Here is a 20,475-nt window from a genome sequence, read left to right on the forward strand (position 1 = left end):
GTTAATAGCAGAGCATCCAGGTTTTCTAACGCCTGGTTCTGCATCCTCCCCACGGGGTCTCAGTACTAATGCAGGGCTGTGCACGTTGGAATAGCACACTGGAAGCTGGAGGACCTTGCCATTTCCCTCCCCACAGGGCCATGTTACAGACTTGGAAAACTTGTCGGATGGTGCCTTGGAAACCTCTGTGCTCTGCTGCCTGATTCACCATCACCAGGTTTTTTCACCCACTTACGTACAGTGGGTGTCCGGGAAGTCACTTATAATGGTGATGGACAGGGAAGCCTGGTGTGCTGCAGTCCATGGAGTCTCAGACACAACTGAGCAGCTGAACTGAACTGAACTACTTATAATGAAACACCACACACTCTGTTGCTTTCTCAGCTTCTATCTTCTGCCTCCCAGGCTGGGAAGGATCAGGCCAGGTGGACTCTCACAGGAGCGGCCAGGGTCCTATCCTTTCATGATAGGACTCAGATATATGTCATGCTTTGCAGTTTATAAAGCAATGTCCACATTATCTTGTCTGACCCTCACAACAACCCATAGGAGAAGCCTAGTATATATTTTTTTCAGGATGAATTAAGATAACATATGTTACCTATAATGGCAACCCACTCCAGTATCCTTGCCTGGAAAATTCCATGGACAGAGGAGCCTGGTGGGCTACAGTCCATGGGGTTGCAGAGTCGGACATGACTAAGCAAGCAAGTAGATATTACCTATCAAGGGCTATACTGGGTATATTTTATACTCAAGCCCTCTGCTAACTTGTTTGGGGGTTTTTTAAAATTCTTAAAAAGTGTCCTTTGGAGGAATTGATTATGCAGAGCTGCCCCTTCCTCTGGGATGACTCAACCCTCTCATCCCCTCACGTGGAGATGGTGTAGACGTGAATCTATTTACTTCTCATAATGGACCTAGAGGGTGGACAGTACTCCTTTTCTATGGGTGGGAAAACTGAGGCTCAGGGGATGTCTTAGCAGAGCAGCAGGGCTTCTTGGTCACGCTCTGTGACCTTGAATCCTAAAAAGCATGGGATGATTGTCCCCAGCTGCGGGAATTAAGGTTGGCAGCATTACAGTCACCTCTGGAGGGACACGCTCTTAGTGGACTTGAACCTCAGCCTGGCTTCTAATCCCATGCCTATTAGAAAGTACCAGCCAAGAGGCTATTTTCCCATTACAGTGCCAAAATTGTCGGCATTGCACATATCCTGAAAAAAGGTCTCTTTTAAGATCCTTGGGTTTCCATACGAAGAAGAGCACGTCCCCTCTTCCCACTGGTGAGCCTCAGTCTGACAGCGGGGTGGCACATGCCCCCCGACCTGGGTCCCAGCGCACTTTGAGCAGGAAGTGAGAGCCGGCGGTTGAGTGCCACTCACACAGGGCGCTGAGTGCCACTCACCTGCCGGTTCTGCAGTTGATTCACTTCATCTCAGGGCCCCATCCCGAGGGCCACGTGGTGTTCTAGGTTTGTCCTGATGCCCCTGAACTCACGTCTGCCTCTCGCCTTCCTTCCGCTGCAGATCCTGGTGCCCCCGTGAAATTGCCTTGCTTGCCAGTGAAGCTGTCGCCTCCGCTACCTCCAAAGAAAGTCATGATCTGTATGCCTGTGGGGGGGCCAGAGCTCTCCCTGGCATCCTACGCTGCCCAGAAGAGTGGCCCGCAGGGTGGGGCCCAGCACCACCACACCGTCCTGCCCTCCCAGATCCAGCATCAGCTGCAGTACGGCAGCCTGGGCCAGCACCTCCCCTCCACCACCGGCTCCCTGCCCCTGCACCCCTCGGGCTGCAGGATGATCGAGGAGTTGAACAAAACGCTGGCCATGACCATGCAGAGGCTGGAAAGGTGAGGGAGGGCAGGGGGGAGGGCGGGAGGGGGAGGGCTTGTCTGGGGTGGCCGAGTGGGATTGGGGCATCTGACCACAGCCAAGGGGTAGGAAGACCAGCTCAAGGGCTGGCACTCCTGCCAGCATAGGGCAGGAGATCAGGGGGAGGGTGGCTTGAAAGTGAAATCAGATCAACATCTGAATGTCAAGAGAAGTTTGGAGGAAAAAACCATCTTGCCAGTTGCCAGACTAGAACAATCACATTTATCAAGAGGTATAGTATGTGTGTGGGTGGGGGGAGCGGGGGGGTGAGTGGATAGGTGAATAGATGCATGGATGGATGGATAGTACATATTGTGCTTCTGTAGGCATTAACATTTTTTGGAAATGTATGCACATCATTATTAGTGTGGTAACCCCAAGGGCAGGGAGATGGGAGAAAATCTTTTATATTTCATCTCTTTCTGTACCGCTTAATTTTTGATTTTGTGTATATTACTTTTATGATATGAAAAGCAATGCGGATATAGAATAAGAAAAGATGATCACGGCTAGAGCAGTGCTAGAAATGCAAAGAAAGGGGAAGAGCTACACCTTGTTCTCACTGATAGAGGAAGCAGCAGATGAAGTCTGATTATACGAGCCTGAGCCTTGAATAAGTACCTGCAACCTCGCGGAAGTCTTCTCTTTCATCAGATTCTGCCTCCAGGGGGAATCCAAGGACAGGCCTGTAGAAGTGACCCTAACCCTCCACCACCCAGGGAGAGCTCTCCTGCTGGATCTGAATTGCTTGTGTGTGTGCGAGAAGGCAATGGCAGCCCACTCCAGTACTCTTGCCTGGAAAATCCCATGGATGGAGGAGCCTGGTAGGCTGCAGTCCATGGGGTCGCTGAGGGTCGGACACGACTGAGCGACTTCACTTTCACTTTTCACTTTCATGCATTGGAGAAGGAAATGGCAACCCACTCCAGTGTTCTTGCCTGGAGAATCCCAGGGACAGGGGAGCCTGGTAGGCTGCCATCTATGGGGTCGCCCAGAGTCGGACATGACTGAAGCGACTTAGCAGCAGCTGCAATGTGTTCAAATACCACCTCGCTTGTGCCCAAGAGGTGGCTGTTTCCCAGTGTGGTTCCAAGGCGTGTTGCCTGACTTTGTTCTGTGGCGTGACCGGAAGAAAGTGTTGTGTTCTCGCGTGAGGCTGTGTCTGGGCTGGGGCCCCGAGTGCCTGCCCCAGGCTAGTCACCTAGTCCTGCAGACAGGCTGCAACTGAGCCTCAGCCTTGAGAGCCCGGCCAGTCGCCAGGCAGGAGCTGGGGGCGAGAGGGACACAGTCGGGAGCTTTCTGTTGTAGTTGCCCTGGTACCTTGGACGGTGAAGAGTCTGCCTGCAGTGCAGGAGAGCCCCGTTCAGTCCCTGGGTCAGGAAGATCCCCAGGCGACGGGACTGGCAACCCACTCCGGCATTCTTGCCTGGAGAATTCCCTGGACAGAGGAGCCTGGGGAGCCACAGTCCATGGGTCACAACTGAGCAACTTCCACTCCTCAGTTTTTCCTGCCTCTCAGTGGCTTTTTCCCTCCCTCTGTCTCAGCCAAATAGTCTATATTTGGGATATTGACTCCCAGGGAAGTGGTTATCACTGAGAATTCTGACTTGATTGGTTCACATTAATATCACCCCTCACAGGGGAAAAAAAAATTATACTTGGCCCATTGCCAGCATTTTCAACTACTGTTCTTTTTTTTTTTTTTTTAATGAATGTGTCTCATATTTTTAAAGTATTTACTTATTTATTTGGCTACACCGGGTCTTAGTTGCAGCCTGCAGGATCTTTAGTTGTGACAAGTGGAATCTACCTCCCTGACCAAAGATCGAACCTGGGCCCCCTGCATTGGAAGTGTGGAGTCTTCTCCACTGGACCACCTGGGAAGTCCCTCAACTTCTGCTATTATTGTTAATGAGGACAATAATAATGTAAAATTTGGATGTCATTTTTTAGTCATTTATTTTACATACTTTATTATCATATTAACCCTCACACCACTTAGGGAGACTTACATCAGCAAAGAACCTAGGGAAGACTGGGTTTCAGCTACTCAAAAGAGTAGTCCACAAACTCGCTGCCCATCTGCAGAAATTGTACAGAAATTGAGACCAAACTTGTAGATAGTTTCATAGCAGTTTGGCAACTGCTCTCGTAAAGAAGACTAGTGATCCAGTGGTTGAGACTTCGCATGCAGGGGGTACAGGCTCGATTCCTGGTCAGGGAGTTAAGATCCCACATGCCTTGGGCTCAAAAACTGAAACATATAAAACAGAACCACTATTGTAACAGATTCAATAAAGACTTTTAAAATGCCCCACATCAAAAAATTAAAAAAAAAAACAGACCACTGGCAGTGAATGCAATTTCCTCATATCTCCTGTAACCCCGAGAACATTTTTGCATCTCTTCCGGAAAAATCTGACCACCTGAAAAAGATGCTCACCCAGCATACTAGTAGGATGTCGCTAGGTACATTTCCACTTAAAGCATGCCATTTAAAAAGTCTCCATTAAAAGTACTAACCAATAAGTTACGAGATATTCCTGATTTCCCTGTGTCTTCGTAGAATATTTCAGTCACATGTAGCCCAATGAATAGGTCTGTTGGACCTACACCAGATCAAGTTCTTTATTGAAATGAATCAGAGAGCAAGTGGGGAAGGAGGGAGATATTGGGGTTTTGCAGGTGGATGAGATCAGAAGAAGGATGTATTTCAGCGTAACTCACCCCATTGTCCAGAAGGTCTGATAACTGCAGATTTCTTTCTTCTTCTTATAATTCCCTTGTCCCAGTCTTATTTCTCATCTTCCTTTCCTATGAGAGACACTTAAATCTTTGAAGATAGATAATATTCCCTTTATCCAGTGGTTTGTCCCTTTCAGGCTAAAAATTTCATCAATCATGTATTGAGATGGTTTCTAGACCCTTTTCTATCTTATTCTCCCCAAATTACTCCAAATCTGTTTTGATTTGAATGAAGATTCTTAACCATTACCCTAATCTATGCCTGATGACACTAAAGTCATTTTAGTTAGTTACAGTGCTTGGTGGTTGTTCAGTCACTAAGTCATATCCAACTCTTTGTGACCCCACGGACTGAGCATGCCAGGCTTCCTCGTTCTCCACTATCTCCCAGAGTTTGCCCAAACTCATATCCATTGAGTCAGTGATGGTATCTGATCATCTCACCCTCCGTCACCTCTTTCTCCTCCTGCCCTCAGCCTTTTCTACGGTCTTTTCCACTGAGCCGCTCATTGGCATCAGGTAGCCAAAGTATTGGAGCTTCAGCTTCGGCATCCATCCTTCCAATGAATATTTAGGGCTGATTTGCTTTAGGATTGACTAGTTTGATCTCCTTTCAGTCTAAGGGACTCTCAAGAGTCTTGTTCAACACCACAGTTCAAAAGTATCCATTCTTTAGCACTCAGCTTTCTTTATGGTCCAGCTCTCACATCCATACATGACTACTGGAAAAACCAGAGCTTTGACTAGATGGATCTTTGTAAGCAAAGTGATGTGGTGCTGGCTCACTAGTTTTAGGGGAGGGAACTGGAGACCATCTTCTGTGTTTATCAAAGTCACTGGGCAGCTTGGCCAGGCTGGAGGTGGTCCCTGCATCACGGCTAAGTACATGGACTCCATAATCTAAACGCCAGGGTTTCAGTCTCAGAGATCACACTTCCTTTTGCCTTTGATTCCTCATCTTTAGAACAGGGTTAATAATAACACCACCAACCTCAATAGGGTTGTTCGTGAGGAACAAATGACGATCAGTCCACATCAGTCATCTTATTACACAGCATACAGCAAATGTCTGTAAATAAATGATGGTGAAAGTTAAGCAAAATCCTACCACACACAAAATCGACCTTGAGTGCCTCTAGAAGGCATATTGCAAATTGATCCAATCTTGTTGGAAATTTTGGGTTGGTTTCCCAGCGCTAGATCATCTTCGTTTATTTTCTCTTTACCAATGAGTCAGATCGTTTTTGATGGTGACTCCACAGGGTGGCCCAGGGCCTCCTTCCACAGCAGCGTGGCTGCCTCCCAGGTCCACCCCTTCTGTCCTAGTCCTCTGTCTTCGACAGTGACTGAGGCGGGAGCCTGGCCCAGAGCCTCGCTGTCAGCTGCTTTTCCTGCCCACAAGGAAAGAGCTTGAGCCCATCCCAGAGGAGCTGGGGGGGATGGAGGTGTATGTGGTACGAGAGGCCCCACTCCCACTGCTGCTGCCCACCAGTGTTCCCCCCTGACCTGGTGGGGATGGCGAGGTGCTGCTGGGGCACGTGGTGCGCCTGCCCAGTGAGTCGGGGACGGCAGACCGTCAGTACGCCCGGCTCTGCTCGGAACTCCCCATCCTGCCCTGGGAGCCAGGAGCCGCTGAGCATCCAGACCCTGGAGATCCTGGTGCTGCAGGAGGTGGGAGAAAGGCTGGCCTCTGGGTCTCTTTCCCTCCCTCCTCCACCTCCAGCGTTCCTGGAGCTCCTTACCCTCAGAATCTTCAGAGCTTGCCGCCCTGCTGGTGGTACAGCCCTGCACGAAACATAAAGGATGCTGCCCTCAGAGCGGCATGGAGTCTGCTGGGAGCACACACTGGCCGGCCAGTACCTGCAAGGGTGCAGAAGCTGGGGGCGTCCGGGGGAGCAGGGCAGGGGGTCCGCAGGTGGGCTTCTCTGGAGAGCTGCATTTAAACTGAAATCTAAGGGACTGAAAGAACCGGGAGAGGAGGGGAAAAGAATGAGAGAATGAATATTCTAGGCAGATTAAAGGAAGGAGTGATACTCCAAGCTGGGCGATGAGATTTTTAATAAGAAAAGGCAGGAAGTTGACAGTTATTCGGCAGGTTCTTAGAGGACCAATCATCGAGAATGAGGGAAATGACAGAAGATTGTCATCTGAGTAAGGAGAGCCTAGGAACCTTTGCAGAGAATACAGGAGATCTTTTTAAAAGATCAGGCCAGCCACTGTCCCAAGTGGTTTACTCGTGTGCTTCATAAAGGAAAACCCTGCAGGTGAGATCGTCTGTTGATGTCCCCGTCAACCCTCTAATTCTATGTCATGAAATTAACCCTAATGTGAATATTTTTAGAAATGGAATGGTTTTCCCAGAAGAGTTGTATATCTGTGTTAATACAGATAGTCCAGACCAACGATGACCAACCAGACCCAGAAAGGCTTCCAGAACCATCTTGAACTCTTATTAATGAGGACAGTAATAATGTAAAATTATTACTCAGTAAAATACTGAGTACTGCATACATTAGCTAGGGATTACATTACTACCTGTCCAGATTATTGAAAAAGGGACAGTTTCAATATTGGACAGAAGAAATTGAAATCAGTAACCACCCCCCCCAAAAAAAAATCCCTTCAATCTTCACTAATTCTATTATTCTATCATTATCTATAGACTCTTCAAGATCACAGTTCTTTTATAATCTTAGCATTAAAACATTTCAAGGTGACAATTACTTTTCTTTATGTGGCCTCCAGGGTCATGGGAAAAGAGTAACTCTTGGTCCTGAACTAGATGGGCCCTTGGGTTTCTTCTGGCTGTATCAGTCTGACATAATTACTGCACTGATTTCTGTCAGTGTTTCCACCTGCAAGTCGGAGTGTTCATGTGATGGTGAGCAGATATGCCGTGATACCAAGTGAAAATGAACCTCTGAATACCCGTGTTATCTGATTTGTGAAGTGGCATTTATTTGAAGAAGTTTGGTATTTTGCTCATCGTTTAGCAAATGGCATATATTTTCAAATGAAATGTGTTTCCAGGGAAAGCATCTCTTTTTCACCCTGATGACCATCTCTTCAAAATCTTCTGCAATTCTGGTGAGACATTTGTCTCTGACCCTTTGAGGCCAGAGTTATCAATCTCTTACTTTAGGCCAGTACTTCAGTTTTACAGCATATATTTATCATCTGTAAGTGGCTGCATGTAGATAATGTTTTGCACTATAATTGCTATTTTAAGGGGTAGGATGAGATTGCAGAGCAAGGTAATGTCACTTTGAGCAAGACAGATCCTTTCCTACAAGGCTGGTGAGCCAACTGGTCAGAGGAAGGTTAAAATGAGACTAGATGATTCATTAACATCTTTTGAAGTCTTAAAGGGATTAAAAAAGGAAGTATATTTTTCAGAAGAGAATCTGCCACTGAATTTTCCTATGTGTGCATCAGTAGAAATCCCTCCCTTGCCCGATGAAAAAGTATCGATTCTTTGATCTTCTTGGAAACCATTTATCTAGAAAGACTGTGCAGGCCAAAGATATTGAAAAGGCTAAAGGAAGTATTTTAATAAACTAATGGATAATATCCATAATGATTGGTCTATGATAAATTGCTGAGCTTTAAGTACATCCCTTGCTGAAACAGCAACTACCAATATTGAGGTTTACGAGTCATTACTCTCTGATCTTGCAGCAGCCTGTGAGTTTGGTAGAAGGATTTCTCCATTTACCTGATGAGGAACTGAAAAAGCAAGATGCTGTACTAATGAGTGGCTCAGCTGGGACCCAAATGTGGTCCTCACTCCAGGTCCTGCCCTCCTGACCCCACGTCCAGACAAGCTGACGTCTAGGGACAAAGTCATGTGGAAGAACCAACGCTGTCTGGTTCCTCCGTGAGAGATGGAGAATGCTCTCAGGCAGACTCTGGGTGTGTCATACGGTCCTATTCACCACATCCTGACCCCAGACACCATCTCAGAAATGTGAGTCATTGGTCCCTAGAAGGACAGAACAAGGGATGTAAATGCATTCATTTGCATTCATTACCACCTCTGGAAAAAAAGACTGAAAACACATTCTCCACTCAGGAAATCTCAGTCTCCTGCTCTATATATAGAATGGCATCGTTTCCTGCTGACTAAAGTCCCACAGAAACACAAGATCTCCAGTGGAGTTGCTTATCTTAGAAGGCTGTGATGAGCACCACAATGCCTGCTTGCTTTCCTCCGGGGAAGCTGATTAAACTGTTTTCTAGAAACGCTGGGCTGGAAGAAGCACAAGCTGGAATCAAGATTGCTGGGAGAAATATCAATAACCTCAGATATGCAGATGACATCACCCTGATGGCAGAAAGTGAAGAGGAACTCAAAAGCCTCTTGATGAAAGTAAAAGAGGAGAGTGAAAAAGTTGGCTTAAAGCTCAACATTCAGAAAACGAAGATCATGGCATCCGGTCCCATCACTTCCTGGGAAATAGATGGGGAAACAGTGGAAACAGTGTCAGACTTTATTTTTTGGGCTCGAAAACCACTGTAGATGGTGACTGCAGCCATGAAATTAAAAGACGCTTCCTCCTTGGAAGGAAAGTTATGACCAACCTAGATAGCATATTCAAAAGCAGAGACGTTACTTTGCCAACAAAGGTCCGTCTAGTCAAGGCTATGGTTTTTCCTGTGGTCACGTATGGATGTGAGAGTTGAACTGTGAAGAAGGCTGAGCGCCGAAGAATTGATGCTTTTGAGCTATGGTGTTGGAGAAGACTCTTGAGAGTCCCTTGGACTGCAAGGAGATCCAACCAGTCCATTCTAGAAGAAATCAGCCCTGGAATTTCTTTGGAAGGACTGATGCTAAAGCTGAAACTCCAGTACTTTGGCCACCTCATGCGAAGAGTTGACTCATTGGAAAAGACCCTGATGCTGGGAGGGATTGGGGGAAGGAGGAAAAGGTGATGACAGAGGATGAGATGGCTGGGTGGCATCACTGACTCGATGGACGTGAGTCTGAGTGAACTCCAGGAGTTGGTGATGGACAGGGAGGCCTGGCATGCTGCGGTTCATGGGGTCGCAAAGAGTCGGACACGACTGAGCGACTGAACTGAAGTGAACTGAACTGAGGGTGTTAGTGGTTACTTCTGTCATCTTCCAGCCTCAGGCACTGCCATCTATAGCATAATTTCTCACACATTTTTGGGCTCCAAGAAGAAACGTCCTACTGAAAACTCTCTCTGAAAACTCCCTTTATGAGTCTGTGCGGTCTGAATGACAAAAGCCATTCCTGTTGAAGTTTAATGTCATTTTCAGCATCCTATTGGAGGGGAATACATTTTCTCTGTCCTTTCAGGAGGTTAATGTCATCTTTTTTTTTTTCCTTTTGCATTTTAACAATGGTTGCATATGAAATCAGATGCCAGAAAGCAGTGTCCCTTTATGACACGTTTTTCTTTAAAAATAGTGGTGAAATGATCCCCAGGTATTCTCAGGGAAGATAAAGGATTTAAAATAGTCAGTGATTTTTAATTTCAAAACCTGCCCCTGATTTCCTAGGAGAGTATCAAAGGTGCGTGATGGCGGGTAATCCCACGCGCAGGATTATTCACAGTGCTCTATACGCATCTCCCTATTATCATGTGATGGAGATACAGTGATGGTTATGAAGCTCCCTTGAAAGGGGGCTAACTGTGTAATGACCCTGGTTGTCACAGATGTCTTGGCATGCATTTCTTAATGAATTATTAAAAACAAGCTGCCTCTCCCTCACCCAGTCATGAACAGGAAAGGTGAAACAGCCTCAGTTTTCAAAGTCTCTGGATTTCTTGGAAACACGTGACTGTTTAAATGACAGGGAAAAGTGGTGAGGGGGGATGGGGGCCTGACGGGGGCCATTGTGTCCTTTGCCTTTTTTTAATTTGGCTGCAGCAGGTCTTGGCTGTGGCGCACGGGCTCTTCAGTCTTCCTTTCGCCATGTGAGATCTGTACTTGCATCACGAGAACTCTTGGTTGTGGCCTGCGGGATTTAGTTCCCTGACCGGGGATTGAACTCAGGCCCCCTGTATTGGGAGTGTGACGTTTTAGCCACTGGACCATCAGGGAAGCTCCCTGTGTTCTCAATTTACGTGTCTCCTATTTTGTTGTTGTTCAGTCACTAAATCATGTCTGACTCTTTGCGACCCCATGGACTGTAGCCCACCAGGCTCCTCTATCTGTGGGGTTTCCCAGGCAAGAATACTTACTGGACTGGGTTGTTGTTTCCTTCTCCAGGGGATCTTCCCGACCCAGGGATGGAACCCACATCTCCTGCATTTGCAGGCAGATGCTTTACCACTGAGCCACCAGGGAAGCCCCCTACTTCTTTTTTTTTTTTTTTTATGTTACTTTTAAACTTTACATAATTGTATTAGTTTTGCCAAATATCAAAGTGAATCCGCCACAGGTATACATGTGTTCCCCATCCTGAACCCTCCTCCCTCCTCCCTCCCCATACCCTCCCTCTGGGTCATCCTACTTCTTTTAGTAGAGCCCACACGGAGAGTTGGATTTTCCAAAAAGAAGACTGGCTAAGTGTTGTTTTGGATGGAGACAGCACCAAGGGGAGGAGAAACAGCTTTGGACTTCCTGACATGTCACGGGGACAGAGAGAAGGCGAAGAGAGTTTGCAATGCCTGCTTTTTACTGACTTAGGACTGCTGTTTTACTCTCAAGCTTCCTGAATCTTATTTTCGTGTGTCTCTTGTGAATAGCAGGCCTCCTAATTTAGGTAAACTTCTGCTTGTTCCTTCTGGCTTATTCAGTTGTTTCATGAAGGAAAGTACTCAGGCACTTCCATCGTCTGGGGAGAAAGTGAGGACAAAACAAAGTGGACATCCTCCCAGGCTTCCCTTTCTCTGGAGGAGGCAGGTGATACGCCAGTGAATGTGTTAGATGCTGTGTACTTACATCCATACACTGGAGGAGGCGCGAAGCGGGGGAGTGAGCATCACCTACGATAGTGATGCCCTTCCGTCCTCCAGGAGCTGCATCCTCACTGCGGCACCAAGAAACCCACTGCATCTCTTCTTACTCGTAACACATCTCAGGAAAGTTACATCATTTGGAGCCTTTGAGATGAGGGAACGGAATCTCTTCCCCCCTCCTCCTGGAGAATAATGTAGGCCCTTAGGTGTTAATATAAATTTATTGTAGAATGTCACATGAGAAGAAATCTTCTAGCCCAACTAGCTCACCATACAACGCAGCCTGACTCTGGACAATCTTACTGAAGGGGCCTGAGAGCCTGTGAGCGTAGAGTTGGGAAAAATGCAGTGGCCATAAGCTCTCTGTGCTTCTATGCTCACATTGTCCTGGGTACCCTGGCCTTCTTCTTTGCACAGATCTCTCTGCCTTATCTCTTTGCGTTATCTTCTTAAGAACCCTAGTTCGCTATTTCCACATCTCTAATTCTCTGTTCACAGGACACTTTCTCTACACAGGAAGACTATCTAAGGGTCGAGGATGATTATTTTAGTGAATTAAATGATGGGAACTGTATTATGACTACTGTGACTCCTAGAGACTTCAAATATTTGATTGACTTTTCCATCAGTTCTTAAAATGTGGACAAAAACGAGGCTAGGATATGAAGAGAATGATAATCAGCCTCTGTCTTTGAAAGGCTTGTAGTCATTGGGGGCAGGGAGTAAATGCTTAGATATGTGATTATAATATAACCCGACAGGTGCTAGAAAAGAGGTGGGAACAGAGGCTGTGGATGCAGAAGGGGCTGGTTTCCACTGAAAAATCAGGAAAGGCTGCTCAAAGAATGGCATCAAGGCTCTCCCTGAGGTTGGGTGGGCTGCTGCAACCAAACTCTGAGGGGCTTGTTCTGAGGTGGAGTGATGGCGGGAGAGCTCAAAGTGTGCTTCAGTTCAGTTCAGTCGCTCAATCTTATCCGACTCTTTGTGACCCTGTGGACTGCAGCTCACCAGGCCTCCCTGCCCTTCACCACTTCCCAGATCTTGCTCAAACTCATGTCCATCAAGTCGGTGATGCCATCCAACCATCTCATCCTCTGTCGTCCCCTTCTCCTACCTTCAACCTTTCCCATTTTCTGGGTCTTTTCCAGTGAGTCAGTTCTTCACATCAGGTGGCCAAAGTATTGGAGCTTCAACTACAGCATCAGTCCTTCCAATGAATATTCAGGACTGATTTCCTTTAGGATTGATTGGTTGGCTCTCCTTGTAGTCCAAGGGACTCTCAAGAGTCTTCTCCTACACCACAGTTCAAAAGCATCAATTCTTCGGCGCTCAGCTTTCTTTATGGTCCAACTCTCACATCCATACATGACTACTGGAAAACCATAGCTTTGACTAGATGGGCGTTTGTTGGCAAAGTAATGTCTCTGCTTTTGAATATGCTGTCTAGGTTGGTCTAGCTTTTCTTCCAAGGAGCGTCTTTTAATTTCATGGCTGCAGTCACCATCTGCAGTGATTTTGGAGCCCAAGGAAATAAAGTCTGACACTGTTTCCCTTGTTTCTCCATCTATTTGCCATGAAATGATCAGATGCCATGATCTTAGTTTTTTGAATGTTGAGCTTCAAGCCAACTTTTTCAGTCTCCTCTTTCACTTTCATCAAGAGGCTCTTCAGTTCTTCTTCCTTTCTGCCATTAGGGTAGTGTCATCTGCATATCTGAGGTTATTGGTATTTCTCCCAGCAATCTTGATTCCAGTTTGTGCTTCATCCAGCCCGGCATTTCACATGATGTACTCTACATGTAAGTTAAATAAGCAGGGTGACAATATTCAGCCTTGACATACTCCTTTCTCAATTTAGAACCAGTCCATTGTTCCATGTCCCGTTCTAACTGACAAAATAGAAAAAGCAAGAGAATTCCAGAAAAACAGCTATCTCTTCTTTATTGACTATGCCAATGCCTTTCACTGTGTGGATCACAGTAAACTGTGGGAAATTCTTAAAGAGATGGGAATACCAGACCACCTGACCTGCCTCCTGAGAAATCTGTATACCGGTCAAGAAGCAACATTTAGAACCGGACAGTATGCTTCAGAAGCCAAAAGGCCTCTGTGGCTGGAACTCGGGGTGCATGGTAAATAACAGTAACAAATCAGATTGGAAGGAATGAGGGGTGCAGATGGCAAGGCACCTCCTCGTCCATTCCAAAGAGGGTGAGGTTTGTCCAGTTGACAATGAGACCCTTGAAAGGTCTTTTAATTGAGGGAATGTCATGTTCAGACCTGTCTGACAGCAGCAAGGAGTTGTGTGGGTGGTGGTGAGAAGGAGAGAAAGTTCTGGAAAAAGTAAATCTTGAAGCCACTGCAGGGCTCTGCTGCTGCCCAGGTGACACCAGTACAAGACCAGGCTCTACGAGCCCTACTGCCCGAGTTCAGTAACGCCTGCACCCCTCTCGCTGTGACCGTGCCTGGCGGCCTCACGTTCCCTCTCTAAAATGGGAGTGTAACAGTAATTCTGATCTCACAGGGTGGCTGTGAGGCTTACATGGATTTATCCTGGTGCCGTGTGAGCACTGAAAGCATCAGCTCTCATCACCGTTGCAGGCAGTGGTCCAGGAGGGGTTAGGGAGACTCCCGCTATGAGGTCAGGGTGAGGGCTCCATGGTCACCTCCAGGGTTAGTTCCTGATCGCCCGCCTGGAGGAGAAACAGTGAACACCACCCAGGGGTGACTTTTTCTTGTGTGTGTTCACCTACTTTAAGGACACTGTGTTTACTGTGTTTACTCTGTTGACTTCCCTGGTGGCTCAGACAGTAAAGCGTCTGTCTACAATGCGGGAGACCCGGGTTCGATCCCTAGGTTGGGAAGATCCCCTGGAGAAGGAAATGGCAATCCACTCCAGTACTCTTGCCTGGAAAATCCCATGAACAGAGGAGCCTGGTAGGCTACAGTCCATGGGGTCGCAAAGAGTAGACACGACTGAGCGACTTCACTTTCACTTTACCATGTTATCACCATGGAATGTAAATTCAGGTTAAACAAGAGAATTTCACAAGTACAACAAAGCATTCTGTGTATTTCAAAGCCGCTACAAAGTGTTAGTCGCCCTGCTGCTAAGTCGCTTCAGTCGTGTCCGACTCTGTGTGACCCCATAGACGGCAGCCCACCAGGCTCCTCCGTCCATGGGATTTTCCAGGCAAGAGTACTGGAGTGGGTTGCCATTGCCTTCTCCGTTAGTCACCCAGTTGTGTCCAATTCTGTGCAACTCCATGGACTGTAGCCTGCCAGGCTCCTCTGTCCGTGGAATTCTCCAGGAAAGAATACTGGAGTGGGTAACCAATCCCTTCTCTAGCAGATCTTCCCCACCCAGAGATCGAACCTGGGTCTCCCCCATTGCAGGCAGATTCTTTACCATCTGCGCCACTGGGGAAGCCCAAAATCTGTATAATGTCTGACCAAACCAGCTTGCTCATAAATTACTTCCATTATGATTCTTTTAGAGAAAATAAGTATACTGCACACATTTTAAAAGTGTTTTTCATTTACCTTTCATTAGCACTTAAAATGGAGAAGGCAGTGGCACCCCACTACAGTACTTCTGCCTGGAAAATCCCATGGACGGAGGAGCCTGGTAGGCTGCAGTCCATGGGGTCGCTGAGGGTCGGACACGACAGAGTGACTTCACTTTCACTTTTCACTTTCATGCATTAGAGAAGGAAATGGCAACCCACTCCAGTGTTCTTGCTTGGAGAATCCCAGGGACGGCGGAGCCTGGTGGGTTGCCGTCTATGGGGTCGCACAGAGTCGGACACGACTAAAGCAAACTTAGCAGCAGTAGCAGCAGCAGCACTTAAAATACGTGTTTCTATTTCAAAATGAGATCTGTTTGACTTCTGAGCAAACTCAGTACTTAATCCCCAAAGAGTGTTGACCTGAGTGGTCTAGAATAGATCTGCTTACATGAGTCAGCTTTGCCTTGGGAACGTTGACAGGTACTCTGGGAGATGTGGTGACTCTTTCAGGCTGCTGGAGTGTCATTTTGTAACTCACCCATCTGGGCCACATAACAAGCCAAGCTGCTTCCCTCAGATGGGTTCAGAGTGCCTGTGTTAACAGGGTAACTGCTTTGGGACCACAGCAGGAGCAGAGATAATGCACTCAGCGGAACTGTCACGATGTCAGATGGGCTGGTACCGCCCCCAGAGTGCCAGCCTGATACACAGCAGGTCAAGGGATCTGAGCAGTTCACCCTTCAGCGAATACTGCAGATTGCTGAGCACTAATACCCAGGCTGCATTAGAGGAGACTCACACGGTACAACTCTGAGGATGCAGCAGGTAGCAGAGCTGTCTGCATACTCTAGACCCAGGGGTCAAACCCAGCTGTCCTGCATTGCAGGAGATTCTTTACCATCTGAGCCACCAGGGAAGCCCTATACTCTAGGTCAGTAGTTCCCAAATGGGCAGCTTTGCCCCCCAGAGGACATTGGACAATATCTGATGATACTCGGGGTTGTCACCACCAGAGGAGATGCCACTAGCATCTAGTGGGTAGAGACCAGGTTTGCTGCTAAACATCCTACAACACACAGGACAACCCCCTGCCACAAAGAAGGACCCAGTCCAAAAGGTCAACCACGCCAAGGTTGAGAGACTCTGGTCGAGCCCAACACATTTAATCAAAATACGGTGTATTATATATATATGTGTGTATATATGTATATGCACACATCATTGGTGGTACCTTAATGGAGTTTAAGACAAGCTTTTTAAAAGTTTTAATTGTTGTTATTGTTTTTGTTCAGTCACTATGCCGCATCCGACTCTGCGACCCCGTGGACTATAGCCCACCCGGCTCCTCTGTCCTCCACTATCTCCCAGAGTTTGCTCAAATTCACGTCGATTGAGTTGGCAGTGTTATCCAACCATCTTATCCTCTGCCGTCCCCTTCTCCTTTTGCCTTCAGTCTTTCCCAGCATCACTGTCTTTTCCAGTGAGTTGGCTCTTCGCATCAGGTGGCCAAAGTATTGAAGCTTCAGCATCAGTTCAGTTCAGTCGCTCAGTCTTATCCAACTCTTTGCGACCCCATGGACTGTAGCACGCCAGGCTTCCCTGTCCATCACCAACTCCCGGATCTTGCTCAAATTCATGTCCATTGAGTCAGTGATGCCATCTAACCATCTCATCCTTTGTCGTCCCCTTCTCCTCCTGTCTTCAATCTTTCCCAGCATCGGGGTCTGAGCCACGAGGGAAGTCAACATACAACTTGTGGACTTCAAATGTAGCTCACACAGAAAAGCTGAGGGGTGAGGGATGATCAGTTCAGTTCAGTCGCTCAGTCATGTCCGACTCTTTGCGACCCCATGGACTGCAGCACACCAGGCTTCCCTGTCTATCACCAACTCCCAGAGCTTGCTCAAACTCATGTACATCGAGTCAGTGATGCCATCCAACCATCTCATCCTCTGTCGTCCCCTTGTGATAGAGGTTAGAAATATTCATTTGGATCAGGGGTCAGGAAAGTTTTTCTGTAAAGAACTGAACAGTTGGTACTTCCCTGGTGGTCCAGGGGTTGAGACTTCATGCTTCCAATGCAGGGGGCATGGGTTTGATTCCTGGTCAGGGAACTAAGATCTCACAACCACGGTGGGTGGGGGGGCGGTGGGGAATGGATAGTGAAGATTTGAGGCTCTGTTACAGCTTCTCAACACTGCCATTCTGGTGCAAAGGTCGTTGTGACAGTAGGTAAACATTCGAGTCCTTTCCCCATCCTGACCATTCTAAACCCAGCATCCAAGACGTATCCTTTAAACTCAGTGCCCTGTGACCTGACCGTGACAGGAGAGGGGACACTATTACTTACCCTGGTTAGTAACATCTAAAACATTTACAGAGTCACGATGCCTGCTTGGTACACATGTTGTTGACAAAGCATGATGTTTCCTCCGCCTTGAATGCACGTGTGCATGGTTAGTAGGGTTTGTGTTTAACCAAAATACACAATCTTACAAGTATCACAATTCAGTGTTTGGATACAGCATATTGAAACAGAGCAAGTTCAAATTCTAACTGGCTCCTTGACCACCTGTGCCATCGTGGGCTTATTAATTACCCTCTCAGAGCCTCCATTTCCTGCTTATTAAAATGAGGATAACTGACACCTCTCCTGCAGGGTTGTTATTAACAATGTGATGAGATACTGGATGTGGAAGTTTGCAGCACAGTGGGTGACACATTCAATAAATGTTCGCTTTTTGCTTCTCTGCCTCAGTTCTTGCACATATTTGACTCGGTCGTTAAGCCGTTACCAAAAGTGCCAGTCAGGTCAGGGGCGTGTATAGCTCTGCAGTACACTAAAAATAGTCCCTGAAAATTAAAGACTGATCTCTTCACTAATACTTTTGAGTATGATTCATCACCCATTTTAAATGCACCTATGTCAGGGATTCCAGCCCAGCAAAGACAATCAGCACGGACTGAGTGCCCATTTACTGTCAGCCACGGTGCCAGGCACCTGCTGCAGATGTGAAGAGGGCACAGTCCCTGCCCCTGGAGGTGTCTAGCACTTGGCTGGCGGGGGCAACTCCTCCCCAAATAACAAGCAAATGGGTGTTCCCAGTTTTCAAAATTGTGGAATCTCCCGAGAACCTGGGCAAAGTGTTGCCCAAGACGAGTATTGAAAGGTCGACAGAAATTAGCAAGGTGAAGGTAAGATGGGAGCACATCTCACCTTGTTTACCATGTGAACAACGTGACTTGCGTGGGGACAGGTAGGGGGATGAGGCTGGGGCAGACGATACGAGGTATTGCATGTCGGGCTGTGTTTAAACTGCTGCTTCCAGGCTAATGGTTTTCCCTCTCCTCTGGCAGTGAGACCTTTCATTTAGAGCAGGTCTTATAAGCGACGACACCATTCCAGAAGGTTTTTCCCTTCCTGCCCTTGGCCATCAGAGGTGGAGGCCAGATGTAATAAGAAGCTATGTTTCAGTTAATTTAGTTCTTTGCTATGACTGGTGTAGCCTGCAGTGTGGATTTTTGACAACTTTTCTGTATCAGTCTTGGAGCACTGGTTTTGTAGATTAGGAAGACACTCAGGGTTCTAACAGATGAGATAGCCACATCTGAGTTTCCAAAAGCTGTCCTGGAGAACAGACTGATATGGACAATGTCTAGAAACCACTTGGAGGGCCCTTTCTAGAAATAACAAGTGTGGGGCTCCTTTGAGGCCCTGCTGGTGGGACGCACAGGCACCAGACCTGCTGAAAAGATAGGATTTACCCAGTTTCATCCAAGGAAACTGAGGCTCAGAAAAGTTAACAGTCTGCCCGCCATCAGAAGAGAGCAGATGCTGCCACCACCAGGTCGCTCTGCTGTCCCAGCACGTCGAGCTGTAGGTGAGAAATGGGACTCGAATTGTCCCGTAGACCTTTCGCTTCTGAGTGCAGGACGGCCAGGGTTTTAAAAGGTTCCCATGCATTTATATGACACCTTAGCCAGAATGAATGTCCTCTTTTCTTTCTTTTTAAACAGCTCTGAGCAGCGGGTCCCCTGTTCTACTTCTTACCACAGCTCTGGTTTGCACTCGGGTGACAGTGTCACAAAAGCAGGACCTCTGGGCCTTCCGGAAATCAGACAAGTGCCAACTGTTGTGATTGAATGTGATGACAATAAAGAAAACGTGCCTCATGAAGCAGACTACGAAGACTCTTCTTGCCTGTACACAAGAGAAGAGGAGGAGGAGGAGGAAGAGGACGAGGATGACGACACTTCATTGTATACCAGTAGGTACTTCTAAACTCTTGGGGCGTGGCGGGCATGGGGGGGGGCATGGCCAGGCGGGGGCATGGCCGGAGCGAGGAGCTGCCCACCTCTGTGGATTCAAATCTGAGGTCCAGTGTTGTTATTTCTTTATTAGTAAAATGAAAGTAACGGTCTTCTGAACAACATCAGAACTCTAGAAACCACAGCATCATGCTGCCATCTCTTACCTCTTTAGATGTTCTTTCTTTCTCTGATTGCTTCCTGTGGGATGCCATGTGCAGTTCTGTGCTTAGTCTCTCAGTTGTGTCAGACTCTTTGCGACCCATGGACTGTAGTCCGCCAGGCTCCTCTGTCCATGGGGATTCTCCAGGCAACAATACTGGAGTGGGTTGCCATGCCCTCCTCCAGGGGATCTTCCCAACCCAGAGATCAAACCCAGGCCTCCCTCATTGCAGGTGGATTCTTTGCCATCTGGGCCACCAGGGAAACCCCCATCCAAAGAAAAAAAAGGGGGGTGAGGAGAAGGAAGCACTTTAAAATTCAATTCCAGTATACAGAATACACTAAAGTACTAACTGTTGCATATGGAACAAATTCATTTTTAAACATACCTCAACCACTTCAGAGACTGAATTTAAATTTCTTCTTTAAGGCCTTTCAGTGCGCTAAGAAACAAGGCAAAAAATGAAGAAAGCAAAGTTCAAAATCTGTCATTCTGGTTACAAAAAATGAATGTTTCAATTGAATGAATATTGACTGATATTTTATCAACTTTTAATGCATGAACTTAAATAATAGCAAACTTTTACTGTGTGCCTGATAATAGGCTAAGATTTCATTCTTATCTACATCTCACAACCCCCAGGGGCATAAATTCCTGCCCTATTTTCCGGGGGGTGGCGGTAGTGCGGAAGGAAATGAAGCAGCCAGGATCTTGCCCAGAGCTTCACATCTGCTAAGAGGCAGCGCTGAGAGCTGAAGCTGCCTGGGCCTTACTCCAAAGCCCATGTTCTAAAACCAGCAGCAGAAGAAAGAAGACAACCACTTACTATGCAAAATCCAAAGGGATCCCCCAAACTTGGTGCTTCCCAGGCCTTTCCTCTTGCCTCACATACTGGGGTTCAGGTAGCAAACTAAACTTGAGCACTAGAAACAGTCCTGCTATTAAGG

General features: G+C 47.2%; 1 protein-coding gene across 4 annotated transcripts in view; it reads left to right on the plus strand.

Moving 5' to 3' along the window:
• PHACTR1 (phosphatase and actin regulator 1) overlaps window positions 1-20,475 on the plus strand; it is a 298,473-nt gene that overhangs the window by 242,404 nt on the left and 35,594 nt on the right. For all 4 annotated transcript variants that reach the window (XM_010848777.1, XM_010848778.1, XM_010848774.1 and 1 more), the window contains exons 6-7: window positions 1,529-1,850; window positions 19,075-19,325. In XM_010848777.1, coding sequence (XP_010847079.1) covers window positions 1,529-1,850; window positions 19,075-19,325 — 573 coding nt within the window. The remainder of the gene's footprint in view (window positions 1-1,528; window positions 1,851-19,074; window positions 19,326-20,475) is intronic.

The sequence above is a fragment of the Bison bison genome, unplaced genomic scaffold (assembly GCF_000754665.1).
Source record: "Bison bison bison isolate TAMUID 2011002044 unplaced genomic scaffold, Bison_UMD1.0 scf7180017864274, whole genome shotgun sequence".
NCBI classification, from domain to species: Eukaryota; Metazoa; Chordata; class Mammalia; order Artiodactyla; family Bovidae; genus Bison; species Bison bison.